Source organism: Sprattus sprattus, assembly GCF_963457725.1.
Source record: "Sprattus sprattus genome assembly, chromosome: 7".
In the NCBI taxonomy this organism is placed as follows: domain Eukaryota; kingdom Metazoa; phylum Chordata; class Actinopteri; order Clupeiformes; family Clupeidae; genus Sprattus; species Sprattus sprattus.
Window position 1 is genome coordinate 33451955 of NC_137926.1, and position 21664 is coordinate 33473618.

The following is a 21664-nucleotide window of genomic DNA, read 5'->3' on the forward strand; positions in this document are numbered from 1 at the left end:
GTAAAAGTGCTGCTAAAAGTATCTCCTTATCCGTTTCCCAAATTGATGTCTACTAACAAAAATGTTCTCTCTCCCTCATAGCATGATCCAATTGCTGATGGATGTGGAAACATTGCTCCTCACCACCACTACTCCTCATTTTCGCATGTGGACAGCCACACTCTACCCACAGTCTCTCCTCCCGATCTACCTATAGAAACTGCACCCACCCGATCTACCTGTAGAATCTGCACCCACCGCCAACCATACTTACGTTCACTTACTGTACCCCACACCATATGCTAGCATTTATACCAGATGTCAATAGATACAAAAAAAATAACTAATTAATCTCACATTTTAAATGCATTAATCTAGATTAATCACGATCAAAAGTTTGTTTTTCTTCCAAAGACTAAGGCCCAATCTCAATTCTTCCCCTTGCCCCTTATGTTCCCCCTTACCCTTGAAGTTGCGCATTCATGTGAGAGCTAGTGGTGTCTCAATACCCAATTTGATCAAGATTAAGGGATAAGATTGAGGGCTATATGGCCCTTGGATTTAAGATGATCCGAGACCTTACTTGCTCCTCCAAGGGCTATCCCAGAGCACACAGCGAAACCAGCTCGGGAATTAAAAAAAAAACATGGCTGCTTGAAGCGAGGAATATTTTACATGAATAAAGCTATCTACACAACTTTTTATATGTTTATAATGACTCGGTTTGATCTGAAATGTGCTACACGAACGATGCAGAGTATTGTAGGTCTTAACTGAAGCTTTCAAACAGTAGTTTTAGGTTACAGCTAGCGCGTATGCCACCACTCCATTGGATTATATGGTAGCTTGCTAGGACTAACCTGACTCCATGCATGTGTACAGATAACTTTATTATCCACGAATTACGTTTGATATCTGTGAATGTCAGCACTTGCTTTGGAGACATCGATCCGTGCCTTACATGTACCGTCCACAAAACAATTACGACAGTCTAGTTTTGTGCTCTATACAGTCGTATATATATTTGCAACCATAATTGAAACTTTTTTTAAATCACTAGTTTCATAGCTCATACAGTCATGCATGTCTACAGATAACTTATCCGCGAAACCGTACGAAAAGTGATGGTAAGGTGGTAAGACGGTGCGTGGGGAGAGGATTGAATACATTCACTTTGATGAGAAATACATGTTTAACAGTTTCTTTACAGTTATTGAGGTAAACAGACACAGGACCATCTCTGTCAGTGGCAGAAGAAAGCGGATTACTTTGATACGGATGAACACGTTAGTAAACAGGTTAAAATGACATGTTGCAGTAGCCAGCGAGATGGCAGAGAAAAGAGAAAGAACTTGTACGGAATGACACATGGGAGGTCCTTGGCAGCCTCAGACTATTTAGAGCAGATGAGATCTGGCAGATTGTGATGGTGCAGATTGAGAGGGTGCAGATCGGAATGGTGCAGATTGAGAGGGTGCAAATCGGAATGGTGCAGATTGGGATGGTGCAGATCGGATTGGTGCCGGTCCAGGTAAAGGTAAAAAGAAAAGGCACAGTGTTTAGCAGACACGTTTATCCAAAGCATCTTACAAGGGCAACGTGCAGTGGTGGGGAAACAAACCCAGGTTGACCACCTCGAAGGCAGAAAAACTAACCACTGTACCACCAACACCACAACATCCTCACAAGGTTGGTCTGGAACTGACTATATCACCCACTGGTAGGCCAGACAGAGAAAGGCAAAGGCAAATGATAATAACAATAATTAGTAGTAGTAGCAGCAGTCAGAAAAAGGGGTGTTGGTATCAAGTAGGCTGTATGAATGCTTAGTTTACATTTACAGTTTTAAGTTTTAAACACTTAGTAATAAATGACTCATTACAGCACAGATAACAAAAATGGCATATTAACACCTACAAGTTGGTATTTCATACTTACTCGACTATGCCATGATGCTGGCAAAAAAAACAAATGGCAAGGAGTCACTGTAGAGATGTTTCGTAACAGATTCATTTTCCAGTGCAATCACTTTACACATTTCAGTATTTCAGAAAGCTTGATCACCACTAGTGCAGGCTCACACTGGTGCCAGTTATGCATATCAACATTCAAGCCTTTCTAGGAGTATGGGTGCACGTCGCAGCTCCTCTGTGGCAGGACAGGAAAATCCTGTTTAAGAGTTTGCAAGAAGGTAAGCAGTGGCTTAGTGAGGGCAGAAACCTCACCACATTAATTAATGTGGATTCAACATCACAATGACAGGACACTGTTGGAGATTGTGTAACTTTATTAGTGGTAGTGCAAATATTCAGAGCGTAAACTTAAAAATCCTGATTTGAAATCTGATCCATATTCTGATACCTTGATGCTTACACAAGGGTTTAGCCATAAACTATAAAGACAAGTTAGATAGAACAATGTTATTTTTGCTTTGTACGGAGAAATCAGAACTTTTATGCCAGTGATGTGAAAGGTAGACTTACTGATGTATCCTTACAGGAAATAGTTATTGAAATCAGATAACTTAAAAAAAAAAAAAAAAAATGCTAAAGCTGTTTGACAAGACTTAAAGTGAAACAAAAACAATCTGCCAAATCTTATCTGAAAGTAACCAAAGAATTCACACAATTACTAATTCAAAGAGCTGAAGAGTCCTCTTTACATGATATCAAACTTAGTCTAACCGAAACACAAGGTCATGATGCAGCCATGAAGGGAAACACATTTGTCAGGGAGTAGACGTCATAAAATGAGCAACCAAACAATCAGATGCCAAATGGTGTAGCTATGTGAGAAGTGGGGCTTTGGGCGTAAACAGTATGAAATAACTCTGAACTAAGGCACCAAGATTACAATGCATGCAGGAACCCACCCTTACCCATCTGGAGGGAGGTGATAAGCTTTGACTCCAGATTAAATCAATGGTTACATGATGTCATGATTGTCTTAAGCCCTCTGCAGCTCGATTTAAAATGGCATTAGATCACAGAGGGATAATGATCCATCAACTAACAGACAAAATCCCTTGATAAAAAAATCGTCATTGGTAACACCTATAAATTAACATTAAATCAGGGCATAGCAAAGAGGACCGTTTTATTTTGTGTTTTGTGGTTTCCATTTTGCATGGGTTCTTTAAATTGCCTTTAAAGTAAAGCAACAACTACCTTTTCCATTTCACTGTATTAACGGTATCTGAAAAGGAACTTAAGTTAATAAGACATGCAAAGCCAAACAGGACTTGTTTTGAAAATGGACTCACATTTGAGCTTTAAATTGTTCTATAAAAAGTAGACAGTGACAGACAAACAACAAGGTTAATCACCGCTTAATATGCGCTCAATCTCCTCTAGTCTTTTCAAGGCAGCTGCCCTTTTCTTTTCAATGTCTTTAATCTCTTTTGTGGATTTGCTCTTAGTCCGCTTGTCAGGCTGGCTGCCCTCCAGGTCCTTTGATTGGTCCTGGCCCTGGTTGTCAGAGCCTTCTCCAGGGGAGGATTTCCGCACATTCTTCTCATTCCCATCCCCCTGCTTGGCTCCTAAACTGACAGACTGCCCTTTCCTCTCCTTCCTCTCCGCCTCAATCACTGAGGAAGTAGCACCCTCTACTGGTAACACAACTTGGCCCGAAGCAGTAATAGCTGCCATCTTACTGCGGACAATGTTGAGGTGTCTGCGGACATATTCCTCATGTGGAGCCATGGCCAGTGTCTCCTCAAGGCACTGCTCAGCCCGTAGCAGGTCTCGCTCCTCGAAGTAGACCACACACAGGTTGTGCTTGCCCTGCACATTGGTGGGGTCCATGCTCAAGATGCGCTGGAAGCAGGTTTTGGCTCCATGTGTGTCTTTTTTGTGGTTCATGAGAATGTCTCCCTTTAGAATGAGGCCTTTAATGTGCTCTGGATGGTAGCGCAACAGCTCATCCAACACAGGCAGGGCATCCAGCTCCCGCCTGGACTGGGAATACAGCAGTGCCAAATTAAACAGAGCACTTCTGAAGCCAGCCTGCAGGTGGATGGCCTTACGCATCCAGTGCTCAGCGGCTTCATTCTCACTGGCGTCCATGGCAAGCATTCCTAGGTTGAAATAGCCATTGGCATCCTTTGGCTCCTCTTCTACATACGTGAGGAAACGGCGATTTGCTTCTGGACGGAGCCTTGCATCACCTGTTGGGTAGATGTCAGTAGGGAGAGATTAATTAAAAGCCTTCTGGATGGATCTCTACCATGCCATTAGGCATCTGAAAATGATTCAATGCAAAATCACCACAGACTTTTCTAGTTTCACATTGTCATTTCCATTACGCATCTTAAATAAAGACATCATCTGTACTGATGGAACTTAAAATATGAACAGCATATTTATAAGCAGAATAAGAATCTGCAAAACATATATGCCAATCACCAGTGGTGCTTGCATAAGAGCAATGGTCCCTTACCAGACTCCTGCATGAGAAGTGCCGAGTTGAACAAGGCCAGCTTGTGCCTGGGGTTGAGCTGAAGGGCCTGATTGAAGTTCCTAAGGGCCTCTGCAGGCTCCTTCATCTCAATGTTGACTATGGCCAGATTGTACCAGAGATCAGCATTGGTGTGGTCCAACTCAAGGGCCCTGAGGTAGGCATCCTTAGCCTCTGTAGGTTTATTCATCTTCAGTAAAAGCTCCCCCCTGGAAATTCATTACAGAGCTGAAGTGTATTTCAAATGAAACATCCTTGCATCTTGCATCTTAGAGTAAGAGACTCCATTGAGTTTTCTCATTTACATCACCCCAATTAATGAACATATGCATAGGTGTCAGGTCAAAGGTCAAAATACAAACAAACAAACAAATAAACTTGCCTGCTTATATAGGCTTGCTTGAAGTCCGGTCTCATACTGATGGCTTGCCTGTAAAGCTGATCGGCTTCCTCCAGGCGTGAATCATTTGCCCGGATCAAGTTGGCAAGGTTTATATAGACATTCAGGTGGTTTGGGGCAACACGTGTAGCATATTTCTTCCCTGGAATGATCTAGAATAAATACATATATAAAAATGTATTCAGAGCCATTTAATGTGAGACCATACACACAAACTGCAGTATTATAATAAATTACATGGATTATGCAGGATATTTCAGTGACCTTCTTTTTAACTCTTCTATAATTGACACCATATTTTCTCAGAATTTACTTTAAATAATTCTAACTTTAATATCATACAAAATTCAAATCTTTAGTATAGTGAGCTGGCAAATCAACCTCCTTTGTAATCCTTTAACCTCCCATATTCAAACTGGTTTTGTATGTAACAGTCACACATTGAAGCAAACTCACCAGTCACAATACACAATAAAAAGCTCTAAAATAAGCACTGCAATCTGTCTGAACAGACCACAGGGTACACATTAGAGGATGGATACCCGACCGGAGACCGTCGGAACCCGCCGGGTTGGGCCGGGTTTGGACAAATATTTAGAATGCATAAGCGGGCTCGGGTTGGGCTCGGACACATCAGCGCAATAATGCATTGAACATTCCATATTCAAAATATCTTGATAAATAGCGAAGCCAACTGTCTGCTTCACATGATGCAAAAGTTCGTTTTTGAGAATAAAATAAATCACTTTAAGGTCCTAAATTTTAGGAAAACAGCCGTCTTTCTGTGGCGGGAATTTGTTTATACTCTTACAGGTGGCAAAATGGCATCACGGAGAAAGTTAGAGAAACTGTCATCTGGAGAGTTTAAAATTATACTAAACGAAGGGAAATCTACTGTATGGAGATATTTCTGCTTAGTAGACGATGCAGATTCTAATTAGGCTGTTGGATATGTAAGAAGTGTGATGTTTTAATGAAATATGATTCATGCAACTCTCGTTCTCCACAACATGGATTAAACCTCGATGGTTGGATGTAGATAGTTTCAGAACGAACGTCGGCGTGCAAAAAGATCTCCAATGGTAAGACTTGTTGTTGTGCCTCTGTTGGTGTATCATAAAACGTGAGTTTTATTAAAGCATAGCGTGTGTAATGTGTAGCTATTTCATTCCGTTTGTTAACCTTTCCTGCGGTCTGTCTCTTAACGTAGCTGGAGATTGCAGGGGAGTAAAATGCTCCACGGCCGAAGTAGATTAGCCTACATGTTTTTAACTTCGGGGTTAATTCCCTGTCCTTTACGTCTGCTGTTGGTTAGTAAATACAGACAGCAGGAAAGGTTTACAAACGGAATGAAATAGCTACACATTACACACGCTATGCTTTAATAAAACTCACGTTACTCACATAGGCTACTGGTTAACACCGTTACAGCACATAAATGTTTGTCGCTACAAGCAAACTATGCGTCACCATTGTCCCTTCCCGTACGTGCTCCTCTTAAAGGAGCCGCATCATTTTACTAAACGTTCTTGCAATGTGAATCATTTAATTTAAATATGCTTATTGGCCTTATTGTGCGCGCTTGTGCGTTTAACAGCGCTTTTTTGTGTGAGAGAGCATTTAACTGCTGATGCCCCAGTTTAACAAAGCCAGGCTATTCATAAAAAAACGTCAATGTGGCATTAGTACTATGAACAGTTGAGGAATGTATTCCGTTGGGCTCGGTTCGGATTCGAAAAATAATATTTGAATGGCTGTCGGACTCGGTCCGGGCTCGGTTACTATTCTGTCGGACCAGGCCGGGCTCGGACAGAAAAATTTGTCCCGATCCATGCTCTAGTACACATAGGGGTGTTTATCTGCCTTTACATGCACATATACAGTGATGGACAAAAATATTGGGACTCCCGCACTTCTGTCAGATAATGCAACAATTCTCCCAGAAGATTTGTTGCAAATACAAATGCTTTGGTATTCGCATGTTCAATTCTATTGTTTGCATTAAAACAACACAAAAAAGAAGACAAGAAAAGCCACATCTGAAATTATACAACACAAAACTCCAAAAATGGACTGGACAAAATGATCGGCACCCTTTCAAAAGCTTAAGAAATAATTGTATTTCAAGCATGTAATGGTCCTTTAATTTGTTTTAAACGCACCTCTGGCAAGATAGAAATCACACTTGCAGCCAGTTAAAATGAAGCAAAGTTGATTCAACCTTTGTGTTGTGTGTCTGTGAATACCACAATGAGCATGGAGAAAAGAAAGAAGAGCAAAGAATTGTCTGAGGATTTGAGTAGCAAAAATTGTAGAAAAGCATGGACAATCCCAAGGCTACAAATCCATCTCGAGAGATCTCAATGTTCCTGTGTCCACTGTGCTTAATGTCATTAAGAAGTTTACAGCCCATGGTATAGTCGCAAACCTCCCTGGACGTGGAAGGAAGACAAAAATGAATGCAAGATTGCAACGAAAGATTGTTCGAAAGGTGGATAAAGAACCTAGAACAACTTCTAAACAAATTCAAGCTGACTTGCAGACACAGGGTACAACAGTGTCAGCTCGCACTATCCGTCGACATCTGAATAAAATGGGACGCTATGGTAGGATACTGACACAGAGACTGGAGTTTGCTAAAACGTACGTGAGGAAGCCAAAATCTACTGTTTACAAAAAACAGAAAGAGGCTTTCAAAGAAAAGAACACGATCACTACAGTTGAATATGGTGGAGGTTCACAGATGTTTTGGGGTTGCTTTGCTGCTTCTGGCACCGTCTGTTTTGATTGTGTGCATGGCATCATGAAATCGGAAGACTATCAAATAATTTGGGGTGTACTGTAGGGCCCAGTGTCCGCAAGTTGGGTCTCCGTCAGAGGTCATCGTTCTTCCAGCAGGACAATGAACCAAAGCACACTTCAAAAGGCACCCAGAAATGGTTCAAGACAAAGCGCTGGAGAGTTCTTAAATGGCCAGCAATGAGTCCAGATCTAAATCCCATAGAACACCTTTGGCGTGATCTAAAAACAGCAGTTGGGAGAAGGCACCCTTCAAATGTGAGAGACCTGGAGCAGTTGGCAAAAGAAGAGTGGTCCAAAATTCCAGTAGAGAGGTGTAAGAAACTCATTCATGGATACAGGCAGGCTTTTAGCCAGGCATGCGTCCGTGCGTCTTTTGGACGCACTGTTCTAAAATAATAAGAAATTGGACGCACTACTTTAAGGCAGGCGCCCTACAGACGCTTTATGTTTTTCATCCCGTTTTCAGTCAGTCAAACTTTTTTAAACGTGTTCACAATAACTCTCAACATTGTTCAAACGTTAATGAGCGTATTCACGTTGTAACACGTAAAACAACTGTCTGTTACCGCTATCAGGGGAGCCGCATGCAGCTCTTTGCCGGCTGACGTGTGGCTCAGCTCCAGCTCGAGTGCTCGCTGACTTTTCTCTTGGTGTACAGAATTTTCATAATGTCAAATAAACACCTAAAATGCATATTTTGCACACAATATATTTGGAAAAACAGACAAAAGGCTGTCCGATTTGAATGGGGTATTTAATCGTGTATATTTTGTCATCACACGATCTTGAGAGATGTCTTCAAGTAACGTTAATGTTCCAAACATGAAACATTCTCATGTGTGCACCCAGTCTCAGAGAGTTACTAGCCAGACTAGCAGTAGCTACTGAAAGAATGCAATTGATCCAGCAAAGCGTAAAGCTAAACGAAAATATGAAGATGAACACCGCACGTTCTTCCCTGAATGGGAGGAAATATTTGCGAAGCGAAATGGAAAACCCCTCTGCTTAATATGCCAGACGTCACTGTCGCATTTTAAAGCCTCAAACTTGGAGCGCCTTCTCTCCACACACAATGCTAACATAGCCCAGGAGCTCCTAAAGGCACAGAGCTGTGCAAGCACAAGTTACATACTTTGAATTGTAACGTCAGTCAGAGAAACAGACTCAGCTTTTTTGGAAATTTACGAAGTACTCTGAAATGGTCACGTTGGCAACGTATCATTTGTCATGGAATATTGCTCGAGCAAAAAAAATAATTAGCACCGATCTCAGCAGATGTCTTTAATATGTTTATTTTTGTGCCATATTTTAAATCTACATTTGTTAATTTCTCTTCCTAAAACCCACTAGAGCAGGGGTCTTCAACGTTTTTCAGGCCAGGGACCCCCAAACTGATGGCGAGATGAGCAGGGACCCCCTATTATATAAATTGCATAACATTTTGTTTATAATATACTGGGCCTAGTGCCAAATAAACATAGCTACCCTGTTATTGTGTATTCAATACTAAGCTATTCAAATAATACAAAGGTTAATATATTCATTAACATTTGTATTTTTTAACATTGAATTTAACCTAACATTGTTGAACAAAGAATTTAACTTAAAAAAATGTAACATTGAATTTAATTTAACATTTAATAACATGAAAGGTACAGGGTGGCCGTGCCACTGCCATTAATACATCTTGCAAACAACAAACAACTAATAACAACTTATTAAAATAATTCACAGATGTATGTTTTTATTTCATCATACATAAAAAATGGTGAATCCTCAAGCATCTGTCGATGGCACACATCCTCCCACATTAGTGAGATGTATCTTCTTTTCAATAACTCCTGACTGACACGATCCAACGGAAGACGGAGGAGGAGTCTGGCGCATGGAGTTGTGTTGACAACATAGATGTTATAGTGAGATTGACGGGTCAACAAACCAATCACACCGCTAGCAAGTTGTTAAGATTGTAGGTAGTAGCATGCTAACATTAGCTAGGGGGCTCATACACCTCGCAAATCCTCTCTGACTTATTTTTCAGTTACAATTAACGTTTTTTGACCTTGTACAGTGTCTATTTCTCTTTATTTTTTTATTTTAAATCTAAGCAAAAAAATGTCAAACTAACAATTTATTGGTACAAACCAGACCAGCTATGGAGTTTGGTCCGCCATCTTTTTTTTTTTTTTTATCTTCGCGCTCTTTAGACTTGAGCAGAAACGCAATCTAATTGGCTAGTGCCTGTGCTGTCGTATTTGCATGAAAGGTGCTGTGAGTGAACCGGTGCCCAGCTTGAGAGAGCACCTTTGGGTAGCTGAATGTGTCGATTGGACTGAAAGATAACGTCTTCTCAATCAATTTATACGTTCGCTACAATATGTTGGATTTATGTTAATGTTAATTTAAAGGGAATAAGTACAATTCTGATTTAAAATTGTGGGAAAAAAAATTGGTTGATTATTATTTTTTTTTATTGAAATATTAAAAAAAATTGTTTTATCAACCAAAGATTTCGCGACCCCCTGCAGTACCTCCGCGGACCCCCTGTTGAAGACCCCTGCACTAGAGGACACTATTTAAAAGGTTATTTTTTTAAAAAAGGAGGCAACTGCTGTGATTAGGCTCTTCTCCAGGCACAGTCTGTTTCTCTTTTTTGTTTTGATCACAGTCATTGCAGAGAAGGAGTCCTCACATAAATATGTGGAGGCAAAGGGTAGTAGCTGCTCCTAAGCTTTCTCTCCCAGGTCAGGGTGCTCCTGCTTCACACATATCCAAAACAAAATCTCAGCAGATGTCTTCAATATGTTTATGCCATATAATACATCTAAATGTGTTAATTTCTCTTCCTAAAACCCACTAGAGGACACTATTTAAAAGGTTATTTAAAAAAAAAATCTTATGGGGGAGCATGCCCCCAGACCCCCCTAGTTTGGCTGGGTCACTGGGGCTTCATCGCTTTAGTTTCAATTACAAAATGGACCCCCCCTCAAAAAATCCTAGCTAAAAGCATGGATACAGGAAATGATTAATTTCAGTTATTTTTATTCAAAAGGGTGTGCTACCAAATATTAAGTTGAGGGTGCCAATAATCTTGTCATTTATGGAGTTTTGTGTGAAATCATGTCAGATGTTGCTTGTTTGCTTTTTTTGTGTTGTTCCAATGCAAAGATAAGCAATAAACATGTTAATGCCAAAGCATTTGTAATTGCAAAAATGTTCTGGGAAAAGGGGTACATTATCTGACAGAATGGCAGGGGTGCCAATATTTTTGTCCATGACTGTAGGTGTGTTTATCTGCCTTCACATACACACATAGGTGTGTTTATCTGCCCTTACATCAACACATAGGTGTGTTTATCTGCCCTGACATCACCACATAGGTGTGTTTATCTGCCCTGACATCAACACATAGGTGTGTTTATCTGCCCTGACATCAACACATAGGTGTGTTTATCTGCCCTTACATCAACACATAGGTGTGTTTATCTGCCCTTACATCAACACATAGGTGTGTTTATCTGCCCTGACATCAACACATAGGTGTGTTTATCTGCCCTGACATCAACACATAGGTGTGTTTATCTGCCTATACATCAACACATAGGTGTTGAATAACAAAATAACAATAACAAAAAAAATAACAAATGCCAGTATTACTAAACATATCTTCTCACTTTCTCTTTCTCTCTCTCCTTCCATATCAAAAAATAAAATAAAAAATATTTAATCTGTGTGTGTGCAGGTTGTAAGTTGCAGGCAGTGTATGTTGCACTGTGAAAGAGAGCTATAACAGATCTCGGGTGTGACATGCAGTTGTCCTCACTCACCAGAACTAAAAAAGAAAACTTACGACTGATATCTCCATAAGTACACTACCAAACTAAATAACAAATGCCAGTATTACTAAACACATCTTCTCCCTTTCTCTTTCTTTCTCTCTCTCTCTCTCCTTCCATACCATATTGCTTATTCCTATAATAACACTGATAAAATAGCCATCTTGCCTACTGTTAAATCTACTACCCAAATGTATCTCCCTATCTGTAATTGATGTCTACTAACATAAATGTCTCTCTCCCTTATAGCATGTTCCAATCGCTGATGGAAGTGGAACTATTGCTCCTCACCCCCACCACTCCGCATCTACACACATGGAAAGCTGAACTCTACCCACTCACTTTCTTCCTTTTCTTCCCTTTTCTCTCCCTACTAATCAGGACTATCTCCGCTATGGGACGCTGCTGTAGTCTCTCCACCTGGTCCACCTGGAGAAACCCTCGGCCACTGCATTGCCGTACACCTATTCTACCCAATACCCTATGCTAGCATTTATATACAATACACATTATTGCCACCACTGAAATGTTTCTCTGTCCCTACATCCCTTACCCCTGTAACAGTAACCCTATTGGTACAGTAATCTGGTCTTGCCTGTATCATGTGTTTACCACCGGATGCCTGTATACTTACTATGTCCAGCGACCAAATGCTGGCTGTGTATAACCCCTGTTGCTTCCTTTCCCCTTCTGCCACACAACCCTCCCCCTTCCCACCTTCCTGTCTCCACCCGGCCGACCTCAAGCAGATGGGTCCCCCCTTATGTGCCGTGGTTCTGCCTAAGCGTTTCTTCCTGCCTAACAGGGAGGTTTTCCTTGCCCCTGTTGCCATTGTGCATGCACTAAGGGGGTTTAGGCTCTGGGCTCTGTTAAGCGCCTAGAGGCAATTGTATTGTTACGGCGCTATACAAATAAAATTGAATTGAATTGTTTACCTGCCTTTACATCAACACATAGGTGTGTTTATCTGCCCTGACATCAACACATAGGTGTGTTTATCTGCCCTTACATCAACACATAGGTGTGTTTATCTGCCCTTACATCAACACATAGGTGTGTTTATCTGCCCTTACATCAACACATAGGTGTGTTTATCTGCCTTTACATCACCACATAGGTGTGTTTATCTGCCCTTACATCACGACATAGGTGTGTTTATCTGCCCTTACATCAACACATAGGTGTGTTTATCTGCCCTTACATCAACACATAGGTGTGTTTATCTGCCCTTACATCAACACATAGGTGTGTTTATCTGCCTTTACATCACCACATAGGTGTGTTTATCTGCCCTTACATCACCACATAGGTGTGTTTATCTGCCCTTACATCAACACATAGGTGTGTTTATCTGCCCTTACATCAACACATAGGTGTGTTTATGTGCCCTTACATCAACACATAGGTGTGTTTATCTGCCCTTACATCACCACATAGGTGTGTTTATCTGCCCTTACATCACCACATAGGTGTGTTTATCTGCCCTTACATCAACACATAGGTGTGTTTATCTGCCCTGACATCACCACATAGGTGTGTTTATCTGCCCTTACATCAACACATAGGTGTGTTTATCTGCCCTTACACAACACATAGGTGTGTTTATCTGCCCTTACATCACCACATAGGTGTGTTTATCTGCCTATACATCAACGCATAGGTGTGTTTATCTGCCCTTACATCAACAACATATGACCATCAAAAGGAATTTGAATATCATACCAAAACTAGTTGCCTATAAAACATACTTTACAAAAAACAGTGTCATACAATGCTTGGTAGATTAGTTGAGTATCTGAAATAATCGTTATTGCTCAATATGGAGTACAATATGAAGAAATTAACTGACAGAAGTTCTTGGTATAGGACTTCTGGGTCCTATTATTTGTGCCAGCATTACATTTGTGATTGTGTGGAATGAAACAACAATTTTGAAAATAAAAACTACATCACTTTATGCCGGACTTGGTCTGAAGATAATCTGGGCCAATTGTGGTGAAGATTTTACAGAAATTGTGGCCTGTGAAAAGCTTTTAAACCTTTTGATATATATCCCATATGGCGACAACATCAATTATGTTTTATCGCTTATTATGCTTATTGCCGTCCTTTAAAAAAAAAAAAAATGCTTCTTCAAAATTGGGTCCCAGAGACCATGTACGAAGTTCGGTTTGATTGATCAAAGCACTGCTTGCTCGTTGCTGGAAACTATTCCTGTTTGGAGGCGTTGACACTGATTTTGATAGGCTGTAATGTGTGAACTCTTTCGCAAATTGAAAAGCAAACTAATAACTCTTCTACTTGGCCCCCCAAAGAAAGTAAAGCTGCATGCAGTGAACAGGTCAGCCCCCAGTGGGCAAATAGGGCAAAATTGTTGTAAGTACTGTATTATTGTATAATGTCATGATTGTTCATGATCAGGGGCCGTATTCACAAAGAATCTTAGGGCTAAAAGTAGCTCATAAGTGGCGAATTTAGGAGAAACTCCTAAAAATAATGGGCGTGTCAGTCTTAAATTTAGGACTCCTATATTTTTTTACTAAGAGCAATTCACAAAGTATTTTATCCCTAAAAGTAGCACCTAAGTCTAAGACAGACAAAACTCCTCATGAGGACTCCTAAATCACTAAGACCTATTCACAAAAAATCGTAAGATGGCTGCAGCCGACTTGGAATTCATAAAAGACATTGCTTAAACCGTGAAGGTATTAATATTGTCGTAGAATTAGCGCGGGATGCAATGACGCCTTTAAACAACGATGTGTCCCGAAGTGAAATGTTTGAAAACATAAAGATAGCCTATTTAGCTTCGCGGGAAACGCAAATGACGACACTGGGAATCATCAGTCAGCCGTTTAATTCATCAAACTATCAACGCACTGTAGACCCCACATCATCCAACAGTTTATCCAGTTGCCTTTGGACAATCGCCAATTACACAAGATCAAAGTAAATTCCATGGCGATCGCAGGAATGTCCAGTGACGGGACACACATTACAATAATTGCCCCATCAAAAGATGAGGACGTTTTCGTCCACCGTGGCCTGGATGTACCGATGACTCGTGCATTTCAACGGAGAGCGGTCTGCAGCAGGTTTTTGAGAACTTACCAGCTGGATGCCGCTGGGGTGACAGTGGCTATTGGTCCTGGGACCAGTAGGCTTTCGCTTAGGCTACGTTTCACGTTCGTTTCGCTTGAAGGGCCGTATGTGCTGATATTTGAAGTGGTCAAGGGCTGGAAATATAATAGCCTAACAGTTTGCTGGGTGCTTTAATTATTACTGCCTTGATTACATGCAATTGCCATATTTTATATTGATCGCTTTCTTTTTCTCTTAACGTGCAAAGTGTCATTCCCGTTGGATGCACAAACTTGTCATCATGCGTGTGCATTCTGCTAACTGCACTGTCCATAACTATTTAATATGACTTAATTTGAAGCCTAGCTTATTCTTTTATTTTCAGTTGATATAGTGGGATTGTTAGAGGGACGTCACGAATGAGTTTTTAATGAGAGAGCCTGTCAACAACCAATCACCGCCCTCACCCCTTCTAAACTCGTGCATGAGAATCGACGTCATCCATAGCAACGGTGCTTTTATCTTAAGCTTAGGAGTTTGTATTATCCTAAGTATGAGTAGGTCTCAGAGGCGTTGTGAATCACTTTTAAGAAATTACTCCTACGTAAAATGTTTTAGCGCGAGTTAGGAGCACTCTTAGTGGTAAGATAAAAAGCTTTGTGAATACGGCCCCTGAAAGAGTCTTCAAGGTGATATTGATGTTTTCCTGTTCTAATTGGTTGTTACATTGTGTCAGTTACGCATAAACAAATACAAAAAACCGGTAGAATAAGCAGTGCCTTTACTGTCCATTCATTGTGAACGGCAACGGAAAAGTCACGTTGCGCATGCGCACTTCGATTCTGTATTCTTTAACATGTACGTCGAAAGGCACAACTCTCCTCTGCCTTTGCACGTCAATATGTTATGCCAGTAATCATCTACGTTACGTTTCAAACATGGACCAATTAAAATCGAGATATTACTGGACATTTGCGCTAGGGGTGGGAATCTCTTGGCACCTCACGATTCGATTCGAAATCGATTCAGAGGTCAACGATTCGATTTAAAATCGATTATGTAATTTAAATTTTTTTTTTTTTTTTTTTTTACACATCCATTTTATGTTGGAATGCAAGCTGCATCGACTATTGCATTGCTCATAGAAAGTCAAAATTGTGACCATTAAAAGCTTTTACTCTAATAAAGCAAATAGCGAAGGTAATTCATCTGTTGATTTTCTTCAATTTAGACTCTGAGTTGCAAACTCAAATGATTCAATAGTCAAAATGCATCGATAATTGTTTTATCGGTTTCGAATTGATATTCGATAATCAATCGATAATTGCATTCAACATGAAATGGATGTGTGAAAAAAACGATTATCAATTTTAAACCGATAAAACGATTATCAATCCATTTCGACTTTTAAAACATTTGAGTTTGCTACTTAGAGTCTTTGCTACACTTCCTACTTTGTGTTTGATTAAGGCGAGACATGGCAGGTGAATAGGGTAAAAAATGTAAATACAAGGGATCACCATGAAACTTTACCAGTTGACTACATACATCATTACAAGAAAAAAATGTATTACAAGTTTTAGAATGTTGCATATTTAATTATGCTAATTATGCTGGATCTCATTAAATATGCACGTTTTTGCATATATTTCAGGTACATGAATCTTAAACTGTGATGAAGCCAGGACCAAAATTCTTTTTTTATTTTGTTTATATATCAAATGACAAAAAATACTCAGATGGATTTTAGGATATCTGCTTTTATGACCTGGGAAATCAAAATATACTATCCGTGGCCTTAAAAAACCCTATTTTCGCCATGATTTCCAGGTAAAATGACCCATAAATCTGGCCAGGAACCATTTATAAATAAATCCATCTGTAGATGTCTTCATAACAATGCTATGTGTGAAACTGGGAAGTGTGGTGTACCTAGGTTCTACATAGGCTGAGAAATGTGTACCTAAAAATGAAAAAACACTCATTTTGAGAAAACCGCATTTAAAGACAACACGTGGGGCACTGAGCGAATCACGTTAGCAGAAAAGCGCCGTCAGCCAATGAATCCCTTCAGAAAGTCAGGATTGGTTGCTGAAAAGAAAGGAAATGCCCATATTTGGATTACACAGCCTTCTGATCGAGGCTCATAGCGTTGAAGTCATTCCAGGCATGAAGATGTCGTGTAAAAAGACGAAACGCTGAACGTGGTTCAAGGGAGAATTCTTGGTAAAGTTAGGAGAAAATGGATGCCGCGGCTGAACTAAATGCAGTGAAACAGACACTTAAATGTGTAATTTTGACGTTTTCTTTATGGTAGTATGAAAGATAACAAGTTAAAGAGGCAAACTAGCCCAAAATCTGAAATTTGACCAGGGCATGAAAAAATCGATATTTCACCTGCCGTGTCTCGCCTTAAAGAAAATCAACAGATGAATTACCTTCTCTATTTTTTATGAGAGAAAAAGCTTTTCCTTGTCACAATTTTGACTTTCTATGAACAATCCAATAATCGATGCAGCTTGCATTTCAACATAAAATGGATGTGTAAAAAAAAAAAGAAACATTTTTTTTTTTTTTTTTTTTTTAATTACAAAATCGATTATGAACTTTTCTGAATCGAGACAGAATCGTTTTAGAGAGAATCGATTAAAATCGAATAATCGATTTTTTCCCCCACCCCTAATTTGCGCAGCTGACTTCATTACACCAGCTAATCGTAATCCCCGCGAAAATCAAAGTAAAAATGATAACAGCGGTATCTACCGATATTGTGGAACTTAGACATTTCTCTAAACTCGACTTTAATAGAAATAAGGAGTAACTGGCAAGAGGGAGGCCTATTCCAACACTAAATGAACTTATGCAGAAAAAGGGACCAAAAATTGTCGTTTCAAACGGACTGGTATGACAAAAAAGATTGGCATTTTGGCTGTGCTACCAGTCAGGTGAGTCAGAAACTTTTTTGAGCTTAATTTTGAAATGATAAGTGTGGGGTTGAATTAATGCCGACTGCAAGCCATTTGCTTTCATATTCAATTGAGCAGTGTGTGTTCTCATTGCTGCTGACTGACATACATTATTGGCTGCGGTGCAGATAAAGATGGTTGCATTCTGATTATGGACATTAACTGGTGTGTGCGTGTGTGTGCAAGACTGAGTGTAGTAGGCCACACGATATGTTATCGGAGTGGATTTTTTTTTAATATATCGATCGACCGTGCCTGTGTGCCGCACTTGTACCTACTGTTGTGACGTAGCCTATTAGCCTAAACAATAAATAAGGTAATCTGGCTTTCATAACTCAGTGCCTACCCTCGTACTGACTTCACCGCACGTCACTGCCTGAGAGGTGATTGTGTGTGTGGTACGAATTTACTTGAAGTTGAACCAGTAAATGGAGTTAAAGAAACAAGGTGTTTTCTCTGAGTTTACATGGTAGCAGAGGATGGCTTCTGCAAATTACAAGATTCCGCCGACCTTTGACGAAGGAAAGCCGTATGAAAGCTGGAAAAATGAAGTTGAAATGTGGACACGAGTTACAGAACTTCCAAAAAAGAAGCAGGCTCTTGCGGTGGCTTTGGCGCTTACTGGGCGAGCGCGAGACACAGCTATGGAGGTACCTATCGATGATCTAAACAAAGATGCTGGTATGACAACTTTGTTAAATGCACTTGATAAACTGTTTCTGAAAGAAGAAAATGACATAACGTATGAGGTATATTTGAATTTTGATCGGATAACGAGAGACAGTAACGTGTCAATGACTGATTACATCATTACCTTTGAGCAACGTTATTTAAGAATGCGCAAATACAACATGGAATTGCCCGATGCCGTTTTAGCTTTCAAGTTGCTTGACACGGCATGCATTGAAGTAAAAGACCGACAGTTAGCGCTGACGGCATGTACGGAATTAACGTTTGCTTCAATGAAGTCGGCACTGAAAAGGATTTTTGGAGGGAAGATGTCAGCTCCAACGATTGGAATTAACCAAGACGTTGCCTACGTCACGACTGAACAGAGGCGCCAGAGAAGCAGACCGTCGTGGTCAAAAGGCGAACAGTCAAAAACACCCCTGCCAGGCACTAACCCTTTGGACAAGCTCGGACGCCGATCAAAATGTGCCATTTGCCAAAGCACATTCCACTGGGCTAAGGACGCCCCACACAAGGGTGAGCAAGTAAAATTAACTGAAGACGTTGATGAGTGTAACATTACTCTCGTTACAAAAGAGTCACCCACTGATGCAGAAATATTTTTGACAGAATGTTTTAGTTCTGCAATAATAGACACTGCCTGCACATGCACTGTGTGTGGAGAGGAATGGCTAGATAGCTATATCAGGGGAATAAGCAAAAGTGAGGTCAGAGATATGGCAGAAAATTTCAACATAGAAGTAAAAACAACAGCTGCGTACAGCCCTTGGAGTAATGGACTGTGTGAACGTCACAATCAAACATTGACAGAGATCATACAGAAATTGAGAAACAGTAACGACTGTAACTGGGACATTGCCTTGGACTGGGCGCTCATGGCAAAGAATACCATGCAAAATGTTCACGGCTACAGTCCTCATCAGTTGGTGTTTGGACAGAACCCTAACTTGCCCTCCGTGCTGACTGACAAGCCGCCAGCCTGAGAGGGCAGTACAAAAAGTGAGTGGGTAGCAAAACACATCTCTGCCTTACATGCAGCAAGAAGGGCATTTACTGAGGCAGAGTGTTCAGAGAGAATAAGGAGAGCACTGCGTAAACAGCTACGTAGTACAAATGAGAGATACGAGACTGGTGACAAGGTGTACTACAAGAGAGTAGATTGCCCAGAGTGGAAAGGACCAGGCACTGTGATAGGCCAAGATGGAGCAGTGGTCTTTGTCAGACATGGTGGTACCTGTGTTAGGGTGCACTACCTGAGACTTATGAAAGAAAAAAACTTGACAGATGCTGCAGAAGATCACACCTCTCTTGACAGTGACATGGATGATACAGGAACAGGAGTACTCACAGGGGTGGAGACTGAAACACACCAAGCAGATGATGACACATGGATGCAAAATGCCATAGAACTGCGAAATGATGTTCCTCTGAAAACAGGGCAAATTCTGAATTACAGAGATGGCCGTAGTGGGTCTTTACACAGAGCAGAAGTTCTTGGTCGAGCAGGTAAAGCTACCAGCAAATACAAAAGTTGGTACAATTTGCTATACATTGAACCAAGCAATGTTGCAGGCAAGACTGATTCAATCGATGTATCAAAGTTGAATGACCTTCAGATAGAGCCACCTGTGATGACAACAGATAACAGTGAGGATGTGCTAATAACAAAAGATGTGTCATTTGACATAGCTAAACAGGAGGCGATAAAGAATTGGAGTGACAACAAAGTGTTTGAAGTTGTTCAAGACAAAGGACAAAGAAGCATCAGCACCCGATGGGTATGCACTCTGAAAGAGACCTCGGCCGGGATAGTACCTAAAGCAAGGTTAATGGCAAGAGGTTTTGAAGAGCTTCAAGTGTCAGAGCTACAGAAAGATTCGCCAACATGTGCTTCTGAATCCCTTCGACTACTTTTAGCTGTCATCTGTCAAAAACAGTGGACACTACATTCCATGGACATAAAAGCTGCATTCCTACAGGGAATAGAGCTGTCACGTGACATTTACATCAGGCCTCCCCATGAGGCAGACTGCAAAGGAACATTATGGAAGCTCAAAAAATGTGTGTATGGTTTGGCAGATGCCTCACTGTACTGGTACAACAGAGTGAAAGAAATAGTGCTGGAAGCAGGGGGCAAAATGTCCAAAGTAGACCCCGCTGTTTTCTATTGGACTGACAAAGACTGTGCTGTTACTGGGGTACTGGCATGTCATGTCGATGACTTCATATGGGGAGGCACCCAAAGCTTCTCTGAAACAGTGATACCTTACCTCAGGTCAGTCTTTCAAGTGGGGCGTGAAGAGCATGATCGTTTCTGCTATGTTGGAATAGACTTTGTGACTGTAAATAATGCTGTGCAGGTTCATCAGGAGAATTACACCCAACACATGCAGCCCATACACATGGCTCCTTCACGAGCTGTCAAGCAAGACTCTCCTCTTTATGAAGAGGAAAAGGATCAACTCCGATCAAAGATAGGTCAGATTCTCTGGGTAGCAAGACAAAGCAGGCCAGATGTCATGTTTGATGCTAGTAACTTGGCCTCTAACCTTAAGAATGCAACAGTGCAAACGATTCATGAGGCAAACAGAATAGTGTGTAAGCTTAAATCCAAGAAAGTAGTGCTGAACTTCCAACACTTGGGAAGTGAGAGTGCTCTCAAGATTGTCATGTTCAGTGATGCCTCTTTTGGAAATCTTTCCGATGGAGCCACTCAAGGAGGTCATTTCATTGTTTTGATGGGAGAAGATGGTACATTTTCACCACTCTCTTGGCAATCAAAGAAAGTAAAGAGAGTTGTGCGAAGTACACTTGCTGGAGAAACATTGGCAATGTCTGATGAAATAGACAATGCAATTTTTCTAGCCACATTGTTCTCTGAGCTGACATCAGGTGGCGCTGCAAACGCACCACCTATAATCTGTGTGACAGACAACCATTCGCTTGTTGATGCACTTAAGAGAAAAGACTTCGTCTGGAGATAAGTAGCATAAAAGAACTTGTCCAAATGAAGAGGATTGAACGTGTGTTGTGGAAAAACACAAAAGACCAACTTGCAGACTGTCTTACCAAAAAGGGCGCATCAGCTCATATGTTACTCAAAGCACTGAGTGATGGACAATGGAAGCTTGACTAAACTGAAATCTTAATTTTGTACAGTTGTTATACCTTTGCACTAAAGTACATTCAGAAAATGTTAAACCAAGTTAGGCTATATATTTGCAATATGTTCACTTTTGTTATGTTGTTACCTAAAGTGCACTGAGGTGCTGTAAGAATATTCAGGTTACACTTTGACTATGCCCTGTGATGTTATGCTCACTTTAATATGTGTTTTTTTATTTAAAAAAGAGAGTGAGTTTGTTAACTATGTATTTCTGGTTATAATACTTTTACTTTGATAGGGACCGGATGTTGTACCTGAGAGGTGATTGTGTGTGTGGTACGGATTTACT

The 21664-nt window shown here is 40.6% G+C and overlaps 1 protein-coding gene across 1 annotated transcript in view; it reads right to left on the reverse strand.

The window, feature by feature from the left end:
- Positions 1–2366: 2366 nt before the first annotated feature.
- Positions 2367–21664, reverse strand: part of tmtc3 (transmembrane O-mannosyltransferase targeting cadherins 3) — an 86121-nt gene continuing 66823 nt past the window's right edge. The window contains exons 12-14 of the mRNA XM_080842949.1: positions 4817–4986; positions 4417–4643; positions 2367–4144 (exon numbers count right to left, since the gene is read on the reverse strand). Of these exons, the coding sequence (XP_080699075.1) occupies positions 3297–4144; positions 4417–4643; positions 4817–4986 (1245 nt within the window). The 3' untranslated portion in view covers positions 2367–3296. The remainder of the gene's footprint in view (positions 4145–4416; positions 4644–4816; positions 4987–21664) is intronic.